The sequence below is a fragment of the Erpetoichthys calabaricus genome, chromosome 10 (genome assembly GCF_900747795.2).
Source record: "Erpetoichthys calabaricus chromosome 10, fErpCal1.3, whole genome shotgun sequence".
Classification (NCBI taxonomy): domain Eukaryota; kingdom Metazoa; phylum Chordata; class Cladistia; order Polypteriformes; family Polypteridae; genus Erpetoichthys; species Erpetoichthys calabaricus.
This window is the reverse complement of record NC_041403.2, coordinates 131167875-131195347: the sequence shown is the minus strand read 5'-3', so window position 1 is coordinate 131195347 and position 27473 is coordinate 131167875. Positions and strand designations below refer to the sequence as shown.

General features: G+C 40.1%; 1 protein-coding gene across 3 annotated transcripts in view; it reads left to right on the top strand.

The window, feature by feature from the left end:
- The window catches only part of nfatc2a (nuclear factor of activated T cells 2a), a 318663-nt gene that overhangs the window by 54964 nt on the left and 236226 nt on the right, over nt 1-27473 (top strand). For all 3 annotated transcript variants that reach the window (XM_028811906.2, XM_028811905.2, XM_051932996.1), the window contains exon 3: nt 26417-26585. In XM_028811906.2, coding sequence (XP_028667739.1) covers nt 26417-26585 — 169 coding nt within the window. The remainder of the gene's footprint in view (nt 1-26416; nt 26586-27473) is intronic.

Genomic DNA, 27473 nt, shown 5'->3' with positions numbered 1-27473 from the left:
AATAATGTTACAAAAGTGTCAATACCTAAATGGTTGTTTCCACTGAAAGCATAACTGTATTTTTCTGTTATATTAATTTGAACTCTGTGGGATTTGTAAATAATATGTGCAATCCTTTGCCAAAATTTAAGCTCTGTAATATACAGCAAATAATACTTTATGTACACTAGAAGATATATAGATATACAAAATACAGAAGACTGCATCTTGTCCCTTGTTTCTGGTACTGGATTCATGAATGAGTTATGCTTTTATTTTGATATTTAGTTGAGTTTCAATTAGTGTTGGGCTGTATGACCAAAATTCTATATCATAATATTTTTCAAAATTATACCAATTTCATAGTATTCGATGGTGTTTTTTTCTCATGCCTGAGTGGATGTTGACCACATTTTCCACTGCAGTAGACTGGCTAAGAATTACCTATTCCATTGTCATGAGAATTGTACATTGTACAAAAAAACATTTTAATGTCTACACAAGTATTAATACAGGTTTGCATGGCCACATAATTTTCAAAGGGTTGGCACTAATGAAGAGAAGGAAACACATTGCATGACAGTTGCAGCCAATATATAGAACCTTTTTATTGAACAAATTTTGCAAACAAACTATAATTTTGACAACATATTTTCAACCATCCAAAGAGGCATTTAGACTTAGCAAAATATTCAGAGGTGCTCGCCAAAAGTTGTATTGCACTGAACATGAACACGTCTTAGAAAAGGAATAAATAGCAACATTTTTTGTAAACCAACTACACTTTCTGTTAATGTTAACAATCTCTGTCCACTGACACGTTAGCTACAATATATGGATTGTAGTGGCGTTGGTTATCTCGATCCACGCTTGCTTTTTTTGTCATAGGCAGTACCTCTAGCAAACACGTCTACAAGTGACGTCTGACTTGAGTGTCCACTAGCTTTTTCAGTTTTACCGGAGGACATGGAGGGTGCCAATCTTAGTTTCATACATTTATGGTACTCCAAAGCATGTTTGCGGCTAAGGTGGCGCAGCAAATTGCTTGTGTTGCCACCTCTGGCGATAACTTTAGCTCAACAGCATTTGCAATAAATAGTTGTTTGGTCCACATCCGACCTTTTAAAACCAAAGTATCTCCATAAAACAGACACGGCTCCTTTTTTAGGCAAAAGTTTTCTGCGTTTCGGAATGTTCTCTGTCCATTTTCACTGCTCAATACCTCCACTAACGCATGCACTCCGTTGCATGCATGTTTAGCGGTGTAGCAGTGAAAAGGTCAGCTTAAACAGTTTCCCGCTGCACCATGTTCTGAACGTTGTTTAGGCTTTTTAAACCGGTGTTGTGGTATAAGAAAAATCCATATCATAACAAAAATAAAAACGGTTTTCGGTATAAACCGGTATACCTCCCAGCACTAGTTTCAATGCAAAAGGCTAAAGAATGTGTACCTTAACCAGGGTTTATAGATGGTCTGTAGCTGATCTGTGATGTTTGTTTGTTCTGTGAAATGATTTGTGATTTTTTTTTTGTTTTACTCGTAAGTTTCTTTCTCCACCATGCATTTTAGTAAGATGCTTAAAGCCTCAGTTGACTTTTTATTTAATTGATTTGTATCAAATTTAATTTACTATTTCAGTATTTTATTGGCAGCTTTTTGAACTAATTCAGTTATACTTGTTCATTTAATTCAAGGGAGCAAACTGTAAAAGGTATTTGACATGTTTACAGTGGATATAAAAAATCTACACATCCCTGCCAAAATTGCAAATTTTGTGTAATCAAAAAAATGAAACCAAGATAAATCCTATCAGAACTTATTTCACCTTTATTGCAAAATTGTGATCTATACAAAGAATGTGAAAACAAATGAAACTGTTTAGTTAAAAAAGTAAAAAAAAATCCTACAAAAACCTAGTTGCATTAGTGTGCACACCCACTAAGCTAATACTTGAAGCACTCAGACTTTTTTGGGTAAGAGTAAAAATCAGTTTGGCACATCCAGACTTGGTGTTTTTTGACCACTTCTCCTTGCAAAAAATTTCCAGATCTGTCAAATTTGAGGGCATCTCTTGTGCACATCTGTCTTCAGGTCACCCCACAGATTTTCAGTTGGATTAAAGTCTGGGCTCTGGCTGGGCCATTCCACAACATTGATCCTCCTTTGACAAAGCAATCCCTTTGTTGATTTTGATGTATACTTTGGGTCATTATCATGCTGAAAGGTGAAGTTCATCTTTATCTTCAGCTTCCTAGCAGATGCTTGAAGGTTTTGCGCCAAAATAAACTGGTAGTTGGAGGTATTCATTATTCATCCACCTTGACTAAAGCTGCCATTCCAGGTGAAGAAAAGCAGCCCCAAAACATAATCCTGCTTCCACGATGCTTTACTGTGGGTATGGTGTTGTTTTGATGATGTGCTGTGTTATTTTTGTGCCAAACATACCTTTTGGTATTATGGCCATATAGTTCAACCCTGGTCTCATCAGACCATAATACATTTTTTCGCATGGTTCTGGCTCAAGATCCACACCTTTAATGACCTCTTAGGCACAGCCATCAGCAGAGAGAGTGTCGACCTTGTAGAGAGGTTTACTTACCTCGGCCGTGACATTCATGTCTCTAGTGACCCTTCCTATGTAGTCAGTAGACAGATTGTAAGAGCACTGGGGGCTCATGAAGTTGCTGGAAAGGAGTGTGTGGCACGCCCAATATCTATCCATAAGTATGAGGGTCTAAGTGTTTAGAGTCCTGGTGCTTCCTGTCTTGCTATATGGTTGCAAGACATGGACGCTATCCAGTGACCTGAGACAAAGACTGGACTCCTTCGGTACTATGTCTCTTCAGACAATCCTTGGGTGCTGCTGGTTTGACTTTGTGTTGAATGAGCGGTTGCTCAGAGGGTCCCGAATGAGGCACATTACCTGCATTGTGAGGGAGTGTTAGTTACTACACCATAACTAAATGGCGCATTCCCCGTGATCCAGCTTGCAGGATCCTCATTGTCGAGGACTAGAGTGACTGGACCAGGCCAAGAGGATGCCCACGCAACGAATGGCTGTGGCAGATAGGGGGTCATTTCTGGAGCGTAGTACTGGACCGTGTTTCTGCCTGGGGGGTTGTCAACCAGGATCCCGAGCAGTTTTGTTGTGTGGTGGTTGCAGCAAAGCGCTGTACCAGTGCATGCTCCCCAACCTGACCTGACTTGTTCAGGGAAATTGAGTATACCTTTTTGCAATGAATAGTTGGGCCTTGCTACCCTATCACACAAGCCAGACTTGAAGAATTCGACTGATTGGTATCACATGTAGGGAACAATCAGTACTTGCCGTTAAATCTTGCAGTTCCTTTAACGTTGCTGTAGGTCTCTTGGTGGACTCCTGACCAGTTTCCTCCTTGTCTTCTCATCTGTCTTGGAGGGACGTGCTAATTTGGCAGAGTCACCGTTAAGTCATATTTTCTCCACTTTTTGATGACTGTCCTCATCATGCTCCATGGGATTGTGACGGTGCGAGTCCTGCTTCATGCTCCCTCTTCCAATTTTAGGAATCTCTTGAACCCAACACCATCGGTAATGTGACCAGATGAGGTGTGCAATGAGGACAAATCACAGTGAGCAAGGGGTGAAAAAAGTGTACAGTGGTTTTATTAAAAACAAAAATGCTCAAAGTTAAATAAATAAACAATCCATAAAATTAGATGATAAAAGTGTAGGTTAAAATCCAAAATAAATAAATCCTTTAAAATGTGGTTAAAAAAAAATAAACGGGCTGGAAGCTGTCTCTTTTAAAGAAACCCGGTGCCTTCTTCCTTCTAACTGGCAGCCCCCCTGCTTCTCCCATATGTGACTTGCAACAGGGGAGTTGCCCTATCTGCAGGTGCAGCTGACTCTCCTCCTGGTCTGGTAACCTTCCGTCCCCTGACTATGTACAGTCCATTCACCAGGCCAATACTTGGGTTCCCCTAATGGCCAAGGCACACATGCTGGGGCTCAGCCTCCCAAGCCTCCCTGACTCCCACTGCCTTCCTTGGTCTAACGCAGCAAGCCGTTCATAATCCTGGTCACTCCTGCTCCTCTGAAATGCTCAGCTGGGGCAACCCAATCCATCTGCCCGAGTGTTGGCCAAACACTCTTCCAGGGCTCTCCTCCGAGCTGCCTCCACACTATTGAGCCTGCTCTTCCTGCTCTCTCACTCCTGCACGGGCTCTTTTCTCCTACTGCTTTCTACTTCTCTCCTTAACCTCCATTCTCTTTCCTTCTGTTCCTAGTACTAGGGTGTTGTACCGTGTTAGACATTATAAATGTAGAGAAATGACACCTTTTATTGGCTAACTCAGGCCCCTTCTTCAGGCAAGATATAATCAATCATGTAATTTCCTTCTCTTCCTATATTTCAGTCTTTCTGTGCCGACCCGTACTTATGTGGCTCAGTGGGCTGAGCGTCTCAGTCACATAACACAAGAAGCCAATGAAGAAATTGAGAATAATCGCATACTAACAAGTATTTGAGATGAAACTTATTGTGATTGGTTCTGAACACAGCCACATCCTTGATTATTAAAGGGTGTGCACAATGCAACCAGGTTTTTGTATGATTTTATTTTTTTACTTTTTTTCACTGAACAGTTTCTGATTTGTTTTCATCTTCTTTGTATAGACTGCAATTGTGCAACAAAGGTGGAATAAACTTTGACAGGATTTAACTTTTTTTAATACACAAACTCTCTGATTTTGGCAGGGGTGTGTAGACTTTTTATATCACTGTATACCCCCTAGGTAACTGAGCTTTCAGAAGTCTTACTGCTTTCGGATGCAGAAAAAACATCGGATAAAGCAGAATTTAGAAACCTCTTTACTACACCAAGCAAATTTGGTTTTGGATGAAATATATGTGTTTGAATCAAGGTACTTTATGTTCAGAAGCCTATACTACATTTTAGAATGTGGAATTTGACTTGGTTGTCTAGTATTGCCAATGATCTTTGCAGGTGCTATCGAACTAGTGGTTATTTGCCTCTGGTAACACTCAGCAATAAGGTAATTCTAAGGAAAGGGATGAAACAAACAATATCAATTTATACAGTACATATTACATAAATATGTTATGTTTGTGCTGATCCAGCCTTATTATTAGCTCTCTTATTAAATACTAGCCAACCCGCGGCGTAGCATACACCGCATAATTATGTATTGATGGGTGAACACTTCCTGAACGACACAGTTGTCCAAATGGGGTGGGTTTGTGGATACCACTGTGAGTGAATGAAAAGATAGACCTCTGGAGAGAGCAACATATAATTGTCCGTGACTGAAAGCGGGATCGTCTGTGACGAAGAAGGCCACGCTGGTGAAAGTTACTTTGTCGGTAGGGATAAGTATCAGTACTTGTAGATTAAGGTGTAGCGAGTCTTCGTTGTTGACGCTTAATATAGCTTGCGTACTGAGATGTTCCAGAGTCACAGTTGAGAAACACTTTTTTAATGTCTTTTAAGCACAGGGGAAAAAATGAACATGTGAAACATCTGTAATGTAATAAGCCACCAAGAAAAGTAACATTGCAACAATGCTATCTACGACCCGATCTCAAACAAAATCGAGCCCGGTGTATTCTTTAATTTTAATTTTAATTTTTTAATTTTAATTTCTTATTTTGTCTTTTATTTTTCTTCTCTCCATTATGTAAAGCACTTTGAGCTACTTTTTGTATGAAAATGTGCTATATAAATAAATGTTGTTGTTGTTGTTGTTTAACTGCCTTGTGGCACTGTAGTAGTGCTGCTGCTTTGCATTAAGGAGACTGTGGAAGATTGTGGTTTTGCTTCCCGGTTCCTCCCTGTGTGGATAGCGCTTTGAATACTGAGAACACCGCTATATCAATGTAACGAAGTATTAACAGGAAATTGTCTTTGTGTAATAGTAAAAGGCAAATTATCCGCGACAAACAAACTGTTTTACACGATGCATACCAACCCGCTGCGTAGTATACGCCGCATAATCACGCCGCTTTTTAAATGTTTTTTAAGCAGAGGGAAAAAAATGAACATTTGCAAAATCCATAACGCTGCTTTCAGTAAGTACAATGCACACGCGTTTAATTTGTCGGCCACTTTTTGCCAGCTGTCTTTTCTGGTTTGGGCTGCTTTTGCAGTGTTACCGCTTGTGCATATTAAATCTTGAATTGCTGTATGTAGCGTGTAAAACAGTTTGCGATGTTGCACGTGGTCGTGCGTCGTAACCGAAAAGTCAACGTGGCTCAGAGCTGCATGCGGACTATAGCACAGACAAACAGAAATGACGGCGTGTTTTCCGAGGCGTCGCGTCCGAGTTGGTGGGCGTGGCTCTGTGAGTTTTCGTCATAGCCAATGGTCTTAGAGTTGGTGGGCGTGGCTCCTTCCTGCGTGCTTTCATGGGTGTGGGCGTGGCTTCTTCCTGCGTGCTTTCATGGGTGTCGTGCCGCTCTGGCGGCGGCTTAGAGAATTATATATATAGATACTTGATGAATTTTCAAGGTCCCTAGTTTTAAAGTTAACTCATTAGTATGCCATTCTATATTAAAGCACTTTCCACTGACTATTAATTTAATATGCTGTCAACTCTACAGCTGTGTCTAGCAAGAATAATTAATCCTGTTAAAATGAGTTAATATTCTTTCCAAATGCATATCTTTTTTCAGAGCATTTATACTGTATATTCATCAGCAAATCCTTTTTTAAAAAGTTCAATCTTATTTTTAGCTCATTTATATGCAAATCAAAATATCACTTATTTAAAGAATGACGCTGCAAAGAGAGAAAGCAGAGGGTGGCATGGGTGTTACATGACTTCTAGCTTTACTGCAAATATTCATAATTTAACACAGTGTCAGGATGTACAAGGAGCAAAGAATGCATATGCTGGGTTGGTTCTGGATTTTGTTAATATATTATTAGTCAGTTTACGCTTTGCTTGCTGAAAATAAGGAAACTGTGCAGCAAACATTTTAAGGTAGAGGCACTGTTCTCTGCTGTTGGATTACAGGATAATTTTGTGTTTCACCCCTAATATACTTACACAAACTTTAGCTTATTCAGAGTTATAAAGTATTTTAGCTCTTAATGGAGGAGACAATCAATAGTCCTTCCACACTGTATTAATTAGTGTCATGATGCTTATTGCCAGATGATCTTGAGCGATGCTGGTAAATAAACCTGATTATTATAGTAGAATTTGAATATTGGTAATATTAATTTTTTATCAGTCTATGCAAAATAATACAGTAATTCATCTTAAAATTGTACAACAGCTGCACCTCTGCAGGTTGAAAATATCTATAGTATATCATGGATTGGGTCCTAATTATAGAGTATCATTTCAAACTTTTTACATTACCAGTGCATCAGTTCATTTTCCTCAGCTGGATCAATCCCAATACATCCTGCAAGACTCTATGGGAAGGCATATATTATCTAAAATTAAAAAAAAAATAGCAAACATTATTTGTATGGAACTGAGCAGTAAAGTTATAAGGTGTACTGGTACTGGAAATACCAAAAAACAATCTTCAAAGCAGTATAGTACCAGCATTCCCGATTTTTAATACAGAGAGATAAAGTTTGCTTTCCTCTTAATCCCACCTTCACTCGACACTCACTACTGCAGTTGTGTGAAAACATCCATTTTGTAGTCTTCACAAAATAAAAGTACACACATCGAAATTAATGGGGGGCACCCCACTTCACTTTTTTCACATCTTGCTATGTTGCTATTTTATGCTAAAATCTTTTACATTAATGTTTTTCTCCACATCAAGAAACACTCAAAACGCCAGAATGACAAACCCAAAACATGGTTTTAGATAGTTTTACAGTCAGTCAGTCATTTTCCAACCTGCAATATCCTAAGACAGGGTCATGGGAGTCTGCTGGAGTCAATCCCAGCCAACACAGGACGCAAGGCAGGAACAAATCCCGGGCAGGGCGCCAGCCCACCGCAGGATAGTTTTACCATCCATCCATCCATTTTCCAACCCACTGAATCCGAACACAGGGTCATGGGGGTCTGCTGGAGCCAATCCCAGCCAACAAAGGGCACAAGGCAGGAACCAATCCCGGGCAGGGTGCCAACCCACCGCAGTACACACACAAACACACCCACACACCAAGCACACACTAGGGCCAATTTAGAATTGCCAGTCCACCTAACCTGCATGTCTTTGGACTGTGGGAGGAAACCGGAGCACCCGGAGGAAACCCACACAGACATGGGGAGAACATACAAACTCCATGCAGGGAGGACCCGGGAAGCGAACCCAGGTCCCCAGGTCTCCCAACTGCGAGGCAGCAGCGCTACCCACTGCACCATCGTGCCGCCGGAAAAGTTTACAAATTTATAAAAAAATAAGCTGAAATATCACATTGACACAAGTATTAAGATTCTTTGCTGTGACTCCTGAAATATAGCTCAGGTACATCTGATTCTGTTGATCATCACTGAGGAGTTTCTGCACCTTGTGTGGAGTCACACTTGTCTCTGTATTGTCCCTCAGTTGACAGTATTTGTCAGAGCAAAAACTAAGTCAAGAGGCCAAAGGAATTACCTTTAAAGATGCAGGATTGTTAAAGGCACAAAAATGAGGAAGGCTACAAAACAATCATGCAGCATCGAAAGTTCCAAAGTGAACAGTTGCCTTCATAATTCTTAAATTAAAGAAGTTTGGAAAAACCATGACTCTTTCTAGTGCTGGCCATATGGCCAAACTGAGTAATCATGGGAGAATGGCCACTGTAAGAGAGGTGACTATTTATTTGAATGTCAATCTGGCTGAACTCCTGAGAACCTGCATGGAATGGAAGAAACGCAACTGTCACCACAAAACCCCACTGATCTGGGCATTATGACTGAGCGGCCAGACAAAAACCTCTCCTCTTTAAAAGAGACATAGAGGCTTGCTTGGAGTTTGCAAAAAGGCACCTCAAGATTCTGTAGTCTGATGAAATCAAGATTAACATCATGTCTGGGAAAAAACAGGCAATGCTTATCACCTGTACAATATCAGTCCAACAGTGTGTGGTGGTAGCATGCTGTGGAGTTATGTTTCAGCAGCAGTAACTGACAGTGACCAGACAGTGAGAGAAAGCTGAGTGGAGCAAAGTACAGAGATATCCTTATTGAAAACCTGCTCCAGAGTGCTCCTGGCCTCAGACTGGTGTACCTTCCAACAAGGCAATGACCCTAAGAACAAAGTAAAGGCAACGCAGGAGCAGCGTAGGGACAAGTCTGTGAATGTCCTTGAATTGCCCAATTAAAGCTTGGACTTGAAACCAATCGAACTCTTCAGGTCAAGAGACCTGAAAATAGCGGCCCACCAAGAGTCTCCATCCAGCCTGACAGAGCTTTAGAGAATTTGCAGAGAAGAATCACAGAAAATCCCCAAATCCAAGTGTACAAAGCATGTTATGTCATACCCAATGTGAAATGAATGACTGTGACACCACAAAAAGATTTGGGGCAGCCTCCCTGTATACTTGAAGTCTGGCTGAAAAAAATGGCAAAAGTAGTTATTGACAGTCTGTACAGACAAGAGTCCCAACAAAGAGCTGAGAAACAGGAGGATTATTGAAGTTTGTAAGGTTAGTCAGTGGAAGTGATGTCATCAAAACTGGAAGTGACGTCATCTGAACTGGAAGTGATGCTTTCTGAGTCAGAAAATGATGTCATCCAATCCGGAACCGGCGTCCTTGGTTCCAGTTAGAATTTCCTGTTTTTAGTCTGCAGAGATGAAAGAGAAAGGATTAGTGTACTCGGCCAACCCCCCCCCCCCCGTATGACCAAGAAGACTAATTGCTGCCAGTAGAGCTTCAACTATGTACTGAGTAAAGAGTCTGAATACTTGTCTCAGTGTGATATTTCAATATTTTATTTTTAATACAATTGCAAAAATGTTTAAAGTACTGTTTTTGCTTTGTCATTCTGGGATATTGAATGTTGCATGATCTGGGCAAAAATTAATCTAAATGATTTTAGCATAAGACTGCAACATAGCAAAATGTGAAAAAAGTGAAGGGGTCTAAATACCTTCTGAATACAGTGTGTACCATAGAAAGTGATATGAAAATATTGTCAGCAGTGACTATTCTCTCAGTGCCTTTGAAAAGCTTATCAAGACACATCACCACACTCACAGACTTTCTCTTGTAATCAAGTGGAGTCATTCTCCAAATGGGAAGTAGCGTTTATTGTATATTTGTTATTTATATCAGTAAGTATACAAAATTTGATTCTACACTTGTTGGGGTTGCTTGACTTTTACTGAGGGGGGCACGGTGGCGCAGTGGTAGCGCTGCTGCCTCGCAGTTAGGATACCCGGGTTCGCTTCCCAGGTCCTCCCTGCGTGGAGTTTGCATGTTCTCCCCGTGTCTGCGTGGGTTTCCTCCGGGCGCTCCGGTTTCCTCCCACAGTCCAAAGACATGCAGGTTAGGTGGATTGGCGATTCTAAATTGGCCCTAGTGTGTGCTTGGTGTGTGGGTGTATTTGTGTGTGTCCTGCGGTGGGTTGGCACCCTGCCCAGGATTGGTTCCTGCCTTGTGCCCTGTGTTGGCTGGGATTGGCTCCAGCAGACCCCTGTGACCCTGTAGTTAGGATTCAGCAGGTTGGACAATGGATGGATGGACTTCTACTGAGTGAAAGAAAGTCAACATTTTATCACGAATACCTGCTTATCAATTGTTATATTTTTTCCCAGCTTATAACAAATGGTGCACTTCTGCAGAAAGTGTGTCAAGTATCTGAAATAGAAGCAAAAACATACGTATGCTATTAGGCACCATTAAAGAAAAATGTTTATATAATTTGAGACCACATTTGCAGTAAAAGCATTGTTTGTTTATGGTTTAGTACATGCACAACAATTTCATTTGAAACAGTTATGATTTTTTTTATTAATGCAACTTTATTCATGCCTAAATCCTACCTTCCATTGGTCCTTCCCACTTACCCCATTCCCACACCCCAATACTGGGTGTGTGTCAGCATCTTTATATAGTAGAAGCAAAGAAAGCTGACTGGTTATTCTTGCATTTACATACATTGTTGTGTCTGTCATGTCTGTGAAATGTGCTGGCTCATTTTTTTTCTTTCTTTCTTTTGGTATTCCAAGTTGTTTCGTGACATTTTTAATTGAGTATGTTAACTTGTTATTTACCTAACTGAAATGACTGGAGAGCCAAAGGGTTTTTGGATTTGTCTATTATTCATCAGATATAGTGAATCAATTTGATTGATTAGAAGTGAGACACTTTTTACTGATTATTTTTAGACAGTATTTCACATTTGAGCAGCAATGTTGAATAACATTGTTAACTTCAGCAATAGAGGATTTGCTAGGTTAAAAAGGCTATACAAATCCATTGAATTTTGAGCCACAGGTAAAATACATGTTAAATAAAAAAAAGCAAAGTAACATTTGTTTTGGGCCACCGTGGTGGCGCAGTGGTAGTGCTGCTGCCTCGCAGTAAGGAGACCTGGGTTCGCTTCCCAGGTCCCAGGTCCTCCCTGCGTGGAGTTTGCATGTTCTCCCTGTGTTTCCCTGGGTTTCCTCCAGGTGCTCTGGTCTCCTCCCACAGTCCAAGGACATGCAGGTTGGGTGCATTTGGCGGTCCTAAATTGTCCCTAGTGTGTGCTTGGTGTGTGTGTGTATGTGCCCTGTGGTGGGCTGGCGCTCTGCCTGAGATTTGTTCCTGTCTTGCGCCCTGTGCTGGCTGGGATTGGCTCCAGCAGACACCCATGACCCTTTGTTAGGATATAGTGGGTTGGAAAATGACTGACTGACATATGTTCTGTGTTCACGTTTGTGAATAGAAAGTTACAACAACATGGACATTTGCAATACAGCTACAGTATATAGGAAACGTCAAGGAAGGATAGATCAAGACAGTGTTGTAACAGCACACTTTTCAAATCATATTTATCAGAAAACACTTTGTTAGGTTTGTGATATTTGCTTTTTGCAAATGTTTTGTTTTCAACCATATGTAGGAGATCATAGTAGGTAATTACACTTGCTGAGAAATAGTGCTGGGCGGTATACCGGTTCATACCAAAAAACGTTTTTTATTTTTATTATGATATGGATTTTTCCTATACTGCAACACCGGTTTAAATAGCCTAAACAATGTTCGGAACGTGGCACAGCTGGAAACTGTTTAAGGAGGGACCATTTTCACTGCTGCACCGCTAAACATGAAACGGAGTACATGCGTTAGTGGACGTATTGAACGGTGAAAATGGACAGAGTACAGAGTGCATTCTGAAACTGAAAGTTGAATATGATGACACAGAAGAACTTTTGCTGAAAAAAAGGAGCCATGTCTGTTGTCTGGAGATACTTTGGTTTTAAAGGTCAGATGTGGACCATTATGTTCAAATGTGTGAATACTGTTTCTATACTATTGGATAATACTGCAAGCCAAGTTGTACTTGTTTTATTTTTTTTTCAATACTGTGAAATGTACCTGGGTACTGTGTAAAAGTGTGACAACATGTTGAATTTATTCTCGACATTTCCACTTTAATCTCGACGCTTATGACGAGAATAAAGTAGACATTCCTACTTTATTCTCGCCGTTTATGTCGAGATTAAAGTCGACATGTTGACTTTATTCTCGTAATTTGTCATTAAAGTAGAACTTCGTAAACTAAACTTCATCTTAAAATGAATATTTAATTTACTAGATTTTCTCAAACCCCATCATAAGTTATGTAGCTCATTAAATGCTTTGTGTTAAGTGTTCCCAGATCCATGTTAATCGCTACGTGCTTCTTAAACTGACTTCCTCTTGCACTAAGAGGAGCGTAGGCAGCGATCACCACACAGAATACATTAATTTCATGATATTCCTCCTCTCTGAACATTTATAATGCTAAGATAAATACTTGATATCATTTTCATGATGAAATGCATTAAAGCATGTATTAATCATGTGGGGGCGCAGTGGCGTGGAGGATGCACTGCTGCATCACAGCAGGTCCTGGGTGTTCTCTGCCTTGAATTTGCATGTTTTTCTGGTGGGTTTACTCAGCGTGCTTCAGTTTTTTTCTAAGTCATGTAGGATGTGGGGTATTGACCCTGCTAGTGTATGTATTGCACGTATTCACCTTGCGATGTGCTTGTGCCACGTTCAGGATTTGCTCCTGCCTTGCACACAATGCTTGCTGGGATGGGTGCAACCCTGAATGGATGGCATAAATAAACATGTATAACGAAGATTTTTTTAAAGTTCTGAACACTCCTTGGTCTAAGTATATAACTAGTTTTAATTTCACAAAGACATTTATCGTGTGGTGATTGGTTATGTGGAGAAAGAAAAAGGAAAGATAGGAACTGGGGGTTTGATACGTCAGACAGAGACAGCATGCATGCAATAAAGAAAGCACGCTCAGAAGAACATCCATTGAATTCTGTGTTCATGTCTCCGACCACCAGATCACAAACCCAATATTTACACAATATTTAAGTTAAACCTGTGCGATACCCATTCATACATCCAGTTTTTTGGAGCATCGTCACACCTGCCATAAAGTTCTCTACACTGAACATACACCTGGGGATCCCTTACTGCGAAGGAGCAGCACTGCTGTGCATGTTTAATACCTGCTTTAATGCATTTCATCATGAAATTTATCTTGGCATTCTACATTTTCAGAGAGCAGGAATATCATGAAGTGAATGTATTCTGTGCCGCGATTGCTGCCTGCGCCTACTCTTAGTGCAGAGGAAGTCAGTTTAAGAAGCGTGTAGCGATTAACAACTGGGTTGGGGAACACTTAACACAAAGCATTTAATGTGCTACATTAATTTATGATGGGGTTTGAGAAAATCTACTAAATTAAACATTGATTTTAGGATTAGTTTTTTTTTTTCTTCACTGTGTCCATTTTTTTTTTCTTCACTGTGACCCTAATACACTTCCGTAGGGCTATATCACAAATAGCATTATAAATGCAAGTTGCAGTTTTATTATTTATGTATATAGCTTAGCTTGAAGCAAGGTCCGTATTAATGCAGTTTGCCTTAATGATGGTTCAGTTGGTAAAGATGTCATCACCAAGTTGCACTTGTTTTATTTTATTTTATTTTAATTTGGTGAATACTGTGTAATGCACCTGGGCTTGAAGTCTTGGAAGTAATAGTATTATTACTGGAAGTTGCACTATTATTTATTTTATTGTTATTTATTAGTTTAAATATTATGCAGTTTAAAGATGGTAAAGTTGTTTAAAAAGTCACTTTAACGTGTCAGTGGACAGAGATTGTTAACATTAACAAAGTGTAGTTGGTTTACAAAAAACATTTACTATTTATTCCTTTTCTAAGACATGTTCAGTGCAATACAACTTTTGACAAGCACCTCTGGATATTTTACTAAGTCTAAATGCCTCGTTGGATGGTTGAAAATATGTTGTCAAAATTTTAGTTTAAGTTGTTTGCAAACTTTGTTCAGTAAAAAGGGTCTATATTTTGACTGCATCTGTCATGCAATGTGATTCCTTCTCTTCATTAGTGCCATCCCCTTGAAAACTATCACTTTATGGGGCTATGCAAACCTGTATTAATACTTGTGTGCACATTAAAATGTTTTTTTGTACAATGTACAATTCTCATGACAGTGGAATAGGTCATTCTTAGCCAGTAATTGTAATGGAAAATGTGATTAACATCCATTCATGAATGGGAAAAAAATACCGTAGAATACCGTGAAACCAGAATAATTTTGAAAAATACCATGATATAGAATTTTGGTCATACCGCCCAGCACTACTGAGAAGAAATATTTAATGGACAATGTTACAAACGCATGACGCTTTAATTCTACAAATCTTTTTGTTTTTTAAAATCTTTTCCAATATTAAGGTTAACATTCTGAAATCAAAATTGTCAGTTGAAAATACTTTTTAGTATGCAGAATTAGCCATTCAACTGAACTGACCTCAAGTGAGTTAATTCGTAAATGGTGACCGCATCTCATTCCCTTCCATACCGTTTACATATGTGTCATATGTGCTTTCAATTGGTGCTGTTCTAACTTAGCATGAGGTACAGGTAAAGCATATTACAAAACAGATGCCTTACCTTCAGTGGATAAATGCAAAGCCTTCATCCCTTTATTGGGGGTATGAATGGTGCTGTATTAAATCAGCACTTAATGTCACTAACACGCTCATTCAAATGCATGTCATTAAAAGTGGAAATGATTGCCAATCTCAGCTGATCAGCTCTCAAATAATTACAAAGTGTGTATTTTTTAATTTTGAAATTTTTGCTTTCAACGATGAACAAGATTGTTTAATTTTATTTAAGTTAAAACAAAAGGATTTTGAAATAATTCAAGTCAGTAGCATTACATTATGAATATATATTGTGATGGATGGCAGCCTGCACCATTACCTGACCAGGATGCCTCCGAAATGGAAGGACATGGGGAGAAGACTTCCAAAGGGTGCTATCTCCCCCGAATTGGCTCCTCGGATTCCCTCAGGGCTATATGGGAATTACTATTTGCTGGCACAGCCCTGTTGGGTTCCGTGGATGCAGGTATGCCCTTGGTCTTCACTATATATATAAAAGACAAAGAGTAGATAACAAAGTAGTATGTCATAAAGAATTCAAAAACGTTGGTGCGATACACATTCAGAGCAGATTAGAGATAATGAAAGTGCTAAAATTCGAAAGGCTCAAAAAAATGATAGTAAAGATTAGCGCAAACAAACGGAAATTATTACTCGGTGAAATAATTGAACAGCAAAACGAAATTGAATGTATTGTTCGGATTTAAACTTTAAGTCGGAGACTTGTAGATCGTCTAATTCGTATTGCCATCAGGGAAAAGTAGTGTTTCTTCCCAATGAAAAGGCGTATCCACGAGAATTAAAAGATTTGTTGTTTGGTGAAAGTGAAATCCACATACGCGAGCGGCAGAGACGCAAAGTGGCTGGTACGTAGCGCAGGCCTGGGGGGGTGTTGGTGAGCTAAGCGAGCAGGGGGTGAAGCCCCCTAGTATATCTATGAGAGGAGCATGCTCCTTCTGAGGAATCTGTACAAACTGGGATTCAGGGCATGAAGCACAAAAGCGATGGACCTCCTCATTAATCCCTGGCCAACAGAATCAGAGTTTAATTCTCTGCAGTGTTTTTTCGGTGCCTAAGTGGGCGACTAAGGCCAGGTTTACACTTCATGCGACGCGATGCATGCTCCAGCGGATGCTTCTGCTTCGCCAGTGTTTTACTGTTTATTCTTGCACGCATACTTTACGTAAATCTGGAAGAATCCACCAGGTGGTAGTGCAAGATATTATCACTGTGAGAACAAGTTCGTCTTCGCTGTGTTGTGAATTGCCTGGAACACCCATTAAATTCTGATGACAACTTAACTGCAATATCTCTGAAAAGGATATTTAGTGATTAAATCCATCAATCCAGGGATGCATTGGGCACGAGGCAGAAACAATCCCTGGACATCAGGTCATCGCAAGGTGAATACAAACACTCGCATACACTAGTGTCATTTTAGTGTCACCAAATCTGCATATCTTTGGAAGGAAACCAGAGCATACTTTGGAAACCCAGCAGGAAAACATGCAAACTCCAGGCAGGGAATAACAGCGACATGACTCCCTGAGAGAAAGCAGCACTACTACGCCACCCATATATATGTAATTTAATAGTATTCATTATTTAAACAAAGTTAACGATTTATCTGTAAAATGTAATATACATACAGTGCATCCGGAAAGTATTCACAGCGCATCTCTTTTTCCACATTTTGTTATGTTACAGCCTTATTCCAAAATGGATTAAATTCATTTTTTTCCTCAGATTTCTACACATAACACCCCATAATGACAATGTGAAAAAAGTTTACTTGAGGTTTTTGCAAATTTATTAAAAATAAAAAAATTGAGAAAGCACATGTACATAAGTATTCATAGCCTTTGCCGTGAAGCTCGAAATTGAGCTCAGGTGCATCCTGATTCCCTTGATCATCCTTGAGATGTTTCTCCAGCTTACTTGGAGTCCACCTGTGGTAAATTCAGTTGGTTGGACATGATTTGGAAAGGCACACACCTGTCTATATAAGGTCCCACAGTTGACAGTTCATGTCAGAGCACAAACCAAGCATGAAGTCAAAGGAATTGTCTGTAGACCTCCGAGACAGGATTGTCTCGAGGCACATATCTGGGGAAGGTTACAGAAACATTTCTGTTGCTTTGAAGGTCCCAATGAGCACAGTGGTCTCCATCATCCGTAAGTGGAAGAAGTTCGAAACCACCAGGACTCTTCCTACGGCTGGCTGGCCATCTAAACTAAGTGATCGGGGGAGAAGGGCCTTAGTCAGGGAGGTGACCAAGAACCTGATGGTCACTCTGTCAGAGCTCCAGAGGTCCTCTGTGGAGTGAGGAGAACCTTCCAGAAGGACAACCATCTCTGCAGCAATCCCCCAATCAGGCCTGTATGGTAGAGTGGCCAGACGGAAGCCACTTCTTAGTAAAAGGCACATGGCAGCCCGCCTGGAGTTTGCCAAAAGGCACCTGAAGGACTCTCAGACCACGAGAAAGAAAATTCTCTGGTCTGATGAGACAAAGATTGACCTCTTTGGTGTGAATGCCAGGTGTCACGTTTGGAGGAAACCTGGCACCATTCCTACAGTGAACCATGGTGGTGGCAGTATCATGCTGTGGGGATGTTTTTCAGCGGCAGGAACTGAGAGACTAGTCAGGATAAAGGGAAAGATGACTGCAGCGATGTACAGAGACATCCTGGATGAAAACTTGCTCCAGAGCGCTCTTGACCTCAGACTGGGGCAACGGTTCATCTTTCAGCAGGACAACGACCCTAAGCACACAGCCAAGATATCAAAGGAGTGGCTTCAGGACAACTATGTGAATGTCCTTGAGTGGCCCAGCCAGAGCCCAGACTTGAATCCGATTGAACATCTCTGGAGAGATCTTAAAATGGCTGTGCACCGACGCTTCCCATCCAACCTGATGGAGCTTGAGAGGTGCAGCAGAGAGGAATGGGCGAAACTGGCCAAGGATAGGTGTGCCAAGCTTGTGGCATCATATTCAACAAGACTTCAGGTTGTAATTGCTGCCAAAGGTGCATCAACAAAGTATTGAGCAAAGGCTGTGAATAGTTATGTACATGTGATTTTCTCAGTTTTTTTATTTTTAATAAATTTGCAAAAACCTCAAGTAAACTTTTTTCACGTTGTCATTATGGGGTGTTGTGTGTAGAATTCTGAGGAAAAAAATGAATTTAATCCATCTATAATAATAAAAGGCAAAGCCCTCACTGACTGACTGACTAACTGACTCACTCACTGACTGACTGACTCACTCATCACTAATTCTCCAACTTCCCGTGTAGGTGGAAGGCTGAAATTTGGCAGGCTCATTCCTTACAGCTTACCTACAAAAGTTAGGCAGTTTTCATTTCAAAATTATACGCGTAATGGTCATAACTGGAACCTCTTTTTTGTCCATATACTGTAATGGTAGGCAGCAAGATGGCCGTAGGAGACTGAGTTGCGTGTCGCGTCATCACGCCTCCCACGTAATCACGTGAACTGACTGTGAACTCAGTACGTAGAAAAGAAGGAGGAGCCCCAAAGGGCGCAGAAGAAAACATTCATTACACAATTGACAAGGCAGCGAAACAATAAGAAGCGAGTGAGTGACGCATACAAGCATCTTCATAAGACACGAGGTATAAAAAAGCACGGTGTAAACCGTAAGTCTAAATTAACTTTATAGAAATGCTCCCGCTGCCGTTTGCAATACCATATTCGCGAGATACAAGTTTAATGAGAAGACACGAGGTATAAAAAAGCACGGTATAAACCGTAACTTTAAATTAAGTTTATAGAAACGCTCCCGCTGCGGATTGCAATAACATATTCGCGAGATAAAAGTTTAATGAGAAGACACGAGGTATAAACGACAGTTTGCATCACTTTGTAACAGAGTTTAAATTGCTGTAGCGAGAAAATTTTAACTGCCGGGTCTTAGCTAACATTAAATAAACCCGTGGACATCGCAACATCACACAAGAGAGTGGCTCACGTGAAGTGACTGAACGCAGCAGGAGTGATCACTTGCATTAATCAAACCTGTTCAAAAAACACATTACACAATTGATAAGGTAGGAAAAGAATATGAAACAAGGCACGGTATAAACCGTAACTTTAAGTTTATAGAAACGCTGCCGTTTGCAATACTATATTCGCCCCTGCGAAGCGCGGTGATTTTGCTATATATATTAAACTATTTCAACCATTGTATGATCTGCTTCTCGCAACTGAAAGAGGGCACCGTGGCAGAAGTTAGCCGACTTGCTCACCAACCACAAGCGTTACCTGGTAGGTAACCACCCATACAATCAGATTGTGAATCAGACTACGAATGCCTGCAATGTAATTACCCCGATCTACATGCTGTCAAATGAACGAACCTCACGCCGTGGCACAACGTTAGGGGCTTCGCCTCTACGTCCGAGGATCGATTCCCGTAAGGGAGTGCAGTGACTGTGTACTCCTGATGAGCCCACAATTACGGCGAAACACGTGTCGCATACTATGCATCTTCAAAGCACGGTGTAAACAGTAAGTTTAAATTGAGTTTATAGAAACGCTCCCGCTGCCCTTTACAATACCATATTAGATGACTTTGTAACAGAGTTAAAATTGCTGGAGCGATAAATTTTTAACTGCCGGGTCATGTCGCGTGTTCTTGGGTAGGTACACCAAAAAATTTATACATTTATGCATGTAATGGGCAAACAAAAAATGTACTATACCCGAAAGCACTACAGTAGTACTCAATGTCTCTTTACTTCTTAAATGTTAATGTTTTACTGTTTAATAATTTATACGATTCTTATATGTTATTCAGATTCTTTTATCAAAATACCAGTAACAGCGCACTCCACGTTATCGTGGAGTGAATACACTTGACATGACCATTCATAGTATTTATCCTCTTTCTCTGTACGTTTACCATTCGTTTGCTCAGAGGTTGATGCGCTTGCTGCTTAATGAGCAGCTCTTGACCCTAGCGTCCCGCTGCTTCTCTTCTTTCGTCGGCATCTTTTCCCGTTAAAACTGATTTCTTTTAAAACTTAGTATGTTTTCTTTAATTTTTCAGTTAAGCTGGCACTTAAGTCTTCAATCTGCCTCAACAATGATTAGCGAAGGTGGTAGACAATGAAAACGTCAGCCGTACGCATCCGCCACGCACCCACTGGTGCGCGCAGCTGTGAGTTGATTCTACAATAAAATAAAATAAAGATAAAAAGAGTAATAACTTGCACCACCGCTATTCAATTACACTTGCCTAACGCCTCTCCTAAGGGGAAATACTGTGGGATCTGGACATCCGTCAAAGCAGCAATCACAAGCCCGATTACAAAGCGGGAAGCTGTGATTTGTCGTCTCCCTCCCATGTAACAATCACAGCCCGTGTTGCAACGCACTATGTATGTATATGTATATATGTGTATGTGTGTGTATATGTATGTCTGTATATATATATATATATATATATATATATATATATATATATATATATATATATATGTTCATATGTGTGGGAAAGCGAATAGTAGACGTGACGTAGTATCTGTGTACCAAATTTCAAGTCAATAGGTGAAACGGTTTGCGAGCTACAGCTCATTTAAAATCCTGGACAGACAAACTAATAGCCACGGTACTGTTTTATAGAAGAACATTTTAATGTTTAATAATTAATATTTATATGCAATGTGCTTCTTATATATTACTTCATATTCTCAAATGATAATGATGTTAATGTTGTTTATATTGATTTCTATGTTATTGTAAGTGCTCTTTATTTGTGGAAAAATAAATTTGGCAATTTAACTTATTTTATACATACATTTTATTTTTTTCTCTTGCACTCACTGAGCGAATCCACTGGCTAATCAGCTATATATATATATATATATATATATATATATATATATATATATATATATATATATATATATGTGTATATATATAGTATATATATATATATATATATATATATATATATATATTATATATATAGATAGATATATAAATATGTATATATATATATATGTATATATAGATAGATATATGTGTATGTATGTAGATATACAAATATGTATATATATGTATATATGTATATGTAGATCTGTATATGTATATATGTGTGTAGATATACAAATATGTATATGTATATATATGTATATATGTGTGTGTATGTATGTGTATATATATGTTGATATATGTATATATATGTGGATGTGTATATGTATATATTTATGTATATACAGTATGTTTATGTATATATATGTTTACATAACCTCTTTAACACACTACTTCTCCGCTGCGAAGCGCGGGTATTTTGCTAGTTTTGGAATAAGGCTGTAACATAACAAAATGTGGAAAAACTGATGCGCTGTGAATACTTTCCGGATGCACTGTACTTTAATGCATTTCATCATGAAAGTGATATCAAGTATAAATCTAAGGATTCTAAATGTACAGAGAGTTGGAATATCATACATATAATGTGTTCTGTGTGGTGATCTATTGCTGTTTGCCGCTGCTGTCAGGTCAGGAGGAAGCCCCAGAAAAAAAAAAAACGGCACAAAAGATGGTATGTGAGACTTTTAAAATATATTGTCATCACGATCAGGAATATACGACGCTTGAATATAAAAGCACCACGAATGCATCTGTATGTCAACATTTTGCTTCACTACATCGAACCATTCATCAAACATCGAAGCGCTCACATTGATCCCGTTGGATCCGCATAGAGGCTTTCTGTCACATGTAGATAGTAAACAGAGACTCGCGTCGCGTTAATTACTGAGGACCTGCTCAGAGGAAGCGTCAAAACACCTTGTGATGGGTTTTTGCCATCAATGACCAGGCTCAGTGCCTTAGAATAGGTGGTAGATTTCATTCCACTTTTCTTTTCAGACCAGTCCTTTCCGAAAATCATAGGAAAGAGGGACTGTTCATAATAGCAACCCTGCTCCTTTAGTGACACCTTTATAAGTAATGATACAACAGTATGGTATAGCGGGTCCACAGGTCAGAAAAAGTGGCTGTTTTAAATAAATTAATAATTGGATGCACTCGCCCTGGGGAGTAGAGCAGGTGCGCGCGATCTGCAGAGAAGACATCTTGTCTTCATGTTGGTGTGAGGCAGTCAGCCTTCCATGCATTGCCTTGCTGGCACTTGTAGGCAGTCTGATTGTCTCATTATCAGCCTGGGGCAGCAATTAGGCAAGCGCACCTACGACCACTCCCAAGCATATAATAGGGGAGTGCAAGGGATCGGGAAAAAAACACAGACATCAGAGTGGAGGTTAAAAAGAAGAGAAGAGGGCAGGAAGACATGGGGGAGAGAGAGCAACAATGCAGGAGTGAGCGAGCTGAAGTGAGCGGGCTCAAGAGAGAGAAGGCAGACTCTGGGGAAGAACCCTTGAAGAGGAGTGTGTGGCCAACACTTGGAGGAGGCTGAAAAGGGTCACTCCAGCTGAGAATGTATTAGGAGCGGGAGTTACCAGGTGTGTGAATGACTGGCTGCAGAAGACTTGGGAGGCAGCAGGAGTCGATGAGGCTCGGACTGAGAGCCCTTGTGTGAGCGCCATAGCCTTTGGGGGAGGAAGCCTTACTGTAGCCATGGAATGGCAGGGACCGGGATCCGTGGAGGGTTGGCTATGTCTGTGGGCAGGGCAACTCCTCTGCTGCAAGGCCCGTATGGGATAAGTAGAGGAGATGTCAGTTTTAAGAAATGCACCAGGCTTTTAGAAAAGGACAGTTTCCTGCCATTCCTAGCCTCATTTGTAATGGATATATTTGTTTGGATTGTAACCTCCATTTTCACTTTTATTGGATTATTTATTTACTAGTCATTTAGCCCGTTACAATAACGGGCACTAGAACAGTAGTGCGTAAACATTAGTAGGAACAGTCTATATTAAATGGCAAGGGACTTTGACCTCATTCTTTTTGTTGGTCGTATTTTTCTTTCTTTCAGCCCTTCTTTTGTTGATGTTTACTTGCTGAGCTGTCCGTTCTTCGTGGGCTGCCACCGTGTATTGTGTGTCTTTAATTTTCCGTGACAGTAATACTGTCTTGTACGTCCGTAATATACCTTTAATTTTCTCTGGCGGTAATACAGGCGTGCGTGTCGGTAATATGCCTTTAATCTCCTCTGACAGTAATACTGGCTTGTATGTGGCTGTAATATGTGTCACTGTATTGTGTACCTTTAATTTCCTCTCGCAGTAATACTGGTTTGTATTTCCGTAAAACGCCTCTAACTTTCTCTGACAGTAATATCGCGCATCGCACCGTGCCCCGTGCATGCGCACTTCACCAGAAGACACACACACACACGGACACCTGGACGCACAAAGGGATTTTATTAAAGAGGATTATGGATTTTTCACAGTACTTTTGAACATTAATTGGATGAATAAAAGCCTTGAGCACATTTTCATCTTCTCCTTGCTTTGTGTGGTGTCCTCATTTGCTCGGCTCATCCCTTGAAAATGTTATTGCCGGTGGTGGGTTCTGGAGGCTCCTAATGGCACCTGGTAGCGTGGGGCCGACCCGCACCTTCACAAACAGGCAGACCTGTATCATTAAGTTTCCTGTCTTACAATGTTCCGATTATTGCAGAAGGATATACTGGGAAGCAACAATAGAAATTTTGCTACCTGAGTCAGTGAGTGCAGAAACCATGTCTATTAACAACCACCACCTTGCTGTGAGGAAGAGATAGAGGATTAGCAAAAAAACAGGTACCTCTTTCCTTTCACCCAGCTGCAGTCCATGCACTCACCAAAACGGGGGCCGTTGGAGATGGTATGTTCTAGCTCCTTTACTTATAACAGCAGGGAGGAGTCTTGTGCTTCTCCTTGGGTCACACCAACAGTTCCATGTCATGTGAAGTGGGCTGTGGATTAGTGACATGTTCAGGATGGGGCTTGTGGTGATCAGTGGACTGTTCTACACGCTCACCTTGCAAAGATGTCCAGAGGCGCTTGAGGGCTGCTATCAGTGAATCAGGTTTTTGTGTTCTCGTCTCCGGACTGGCCGGGTGACGTAATCAGGGAGGGTGTTTTGAAATAGGTCACATGTGACCATATCGTTAATCTGTTTTGTGGAGTTTACTTCTGGCTTCAGCCATTGCCTAACTCTGCCCCACAAATTGTACGCTTGGTCATGGTTTGGCCTCTCTGGGTTGAACGTTGACTCATAACACACCCTCACTTGTTGGTCCAGATTAATTCTACAGTAAATTAACATTTATACTGAAACTAGCCACGGCTGTTACAGTGTTGGTTCTGAAGTCATGTTCACTCATCCAGTGTTCTTGATCATCATCCAGAGTTGTGTGCCATATCTGTCTGTGTTACCTCCTTATCTTCTGAATATTTAAAGGGCTAGCGGAATGCAAAGCTTAGTGCAAATGTCAGCCTGTGGGACATTTTGTGTCAATCACCCATCCAGCCCAACTTATCTTCAATCTACTATGCTGGCTACTGCAATACAGTTTGCATCCATGACCACCTGTGTACTGATACTTTGATATATTCACATATGCATGCTCATCCACACTTGGGGCAGTATTCTTTACATGCATGCAGTCAATCATAATAATAATAATAATTCATTATATTTATACCAATGACTGCAGGAAAAACAGCAATTTGCACAAATGCAACTTTCTTCAACATTACCTCACTTGGAGAGTTGGGGAAATGTATGAATCTGCATATTACCAAACTTATTGTAAGGGCATTCATAATTATGTGTATTCTGGATGACGTATGGCTTCAGTGTGTAAATGAAACGATCATGTGATGTTCAAGATTTTTTATGATTATTCCATCTTCCATCTCTGTCAAATCAATGCCTTTTTTTTTTGATTTCATTGTGGTCCAGCTTTTCCAAAACATTCTGCCGTCTTATAGCAGCTTCTAACAAGTAAGGACACCTCACAAGATCTCTTAAATGCTAGCGAAGTTAGGAAACATTTCCTAAATTAAGACAGCTGATAGAATTATTTTACTCCTACTCTAAGAATAGGACAAATTTGAGCCAGTTATGACCGTTTTCCTGCTCTGAGATGCATGATAAATACAGGCACTGATCATTATCTTTGTGGCGTTTGCATGTTTTCCCCATCTCTGCATGAGTTTTCCTCTGGAGATTATTCTTCCCCCTACATTGTGAAATATTTCATGTACTGGATAGATTCATTAACAAGTCCCTGTGTGAGTGTGTGTGAGTGGACCTAAACAGGGCAGTTTCCTACCTTGATCCCAAATCCTGCTGGGATAATCTCTGATCTCATGTAACCCTGAATTGGATCAAATGATTTTGAAAATATTGTTACTTCTGAGAAAAAGAAGTAAGCATATGACTATTTCAGCATGTATATTCTCAGTTATATTCATGTTTACAGGCATATATTTTCATTTATTTACTTCAAATAAAGTTTAGGCTTTGGTAGAGCAAAATTAAATGTATATTCTTTTCCTTTTATGCAAGTTTTAATAGTTTCGACTGTATGTGCTGTAATTATTATCATCCCATATTTTTGATCATATCATCCAGAAACTCAACATTTTTACAGTACATTTTTTAGTAGATTTTGTTTTGATCATCCAACAGACATTATGCAGTAACCCTTTATGATGAAACAACACAACACATCACCTCCCATACTAGAGTGAGCTGGTAAATTAGTTCTCCTAATGTATATTTGATTATATTTTAATGAAAAACTGCGTTATTGTGACAATTAAATGCCTAATATTAGCACAATCTAGTAATAGCTGTGGCTTATTTTATTAGGTAATTGTATTAGATTCAGTTAAAACAAAAAAGAATAATCATAAGATGTAAGGGCGGCACGGTGGCGCAGTGGGTAGCGCTGCTGCCTCGCAGTTGGGAGATCTGGGGACCCGGGTTCGCTTCCCGGGTCCGCCCTGCGTGGAGTTTGCATGGTCTCCCCGTGTCTGCGGGGTTTCCTCCGGGCGCTCCGGTTTCCTCCCACAGTCCAAAGACATGCAGATTAGGTGGATTGGCGATTCTAAAATTGGCCCTAGTGTGTGCTTGGTGTGTGGGGTGTTTGTGTGTTTCCTGCGGTGGGTTGGCCACCCTGCCCAGGATTGGTTCCCTGCCTTGTGCCCTGTGTTGGCTGGGAATTGGCTCCAGCAGACCCCCGTGACCCTGTGTTCGGATTCAGCGGGTTGGAAAATGGATGGATGGATGGATAAGATGTAAAATGCTCTAAGTTTAGAATCTAACCTTGTTATGAGGAAGTAATATTTTAGAGCAAAATATTAATAATACTAATATATGCAATATGCTTTACTTTTTCAATACAGTGTACCAGTTGCCTCCCTTCCACCCTTGGAATGGCCTCTTTCAAGTCATCTTGATAATTACAGTCTTCAAATAGACGTTCAGCCTAAGCCACATCATCGAGCTCATTATGAAACTGAAGGTAGTCGTGGGGCAGTCAAAGCCCCAACAGGAGGACATCCTATTGTACAGGTATTTCAGTATTTAATGTGTTGAAAATTATTTAATAACACTTTGTAAAAATAGGATGGTGTTTCACCTTTTTTGTTTGAATTATTGGTCACTGTCATAGTGGAATTTGCATGCTCTTCCTGTGTCGTCATGGAATTTCGTACTTGTAAATATTCGGGGTACTCTCCCACATCTCAAAAGCATGCAAATTACGTGGTTTGGCAATGCTGAATTGGAACTGTATTAGTGAGTGTGTGGGTTAACTAAATGAATAGTTCAATGTACCTAAAAACAGTGACTCTGTCCTTTTCTGCTAAAAAAGGTGATCTCAAAATGCTTCCATTTGAAATTTGGAATAATACCGTGCCATTGGCTGTCTTTTTATCTCAGGTAGGGTTTTGTGGTGTACCAGTAATTGAAAAAGTACAGATAAAAAAGGTTTTTAAAATTTGACAATACCAGCAATTTATTTTTGGTACCATACGTACAGTAAATGGTAAAATTTAAGAGCCTTGCACTCAGTTGTTTCTTTGAGCCTGCTCAAATTCTACCCTTGGCTCTTCAATGTAATATATATATTTCATCTAGCTCAAATCACCCCCGGTCTTTGAACTTATATACAGTATTTATAAAAACGAGGTAGAGATTCCAAGGGGGATATCACCATTAGACTTGTTCTTTTGTAACTATATGTTGAGTCCTGCATAGCTATGAGTCTTGTGTGTTTGCAGTCTGGGGTATTGAAGCAGTTTTGAAACTGGGGGTGGGGAAATGGAGTTACCCATTATTTGCTTCAATATTGTTTTGAAACTGGTGCTGAGGACCAAAAGTTGCTATTTATACTGAAATCAAAATTTTATTACTGATCCAACACTAATGTAATGTTCATAGTGATGGATCCATGTTTCA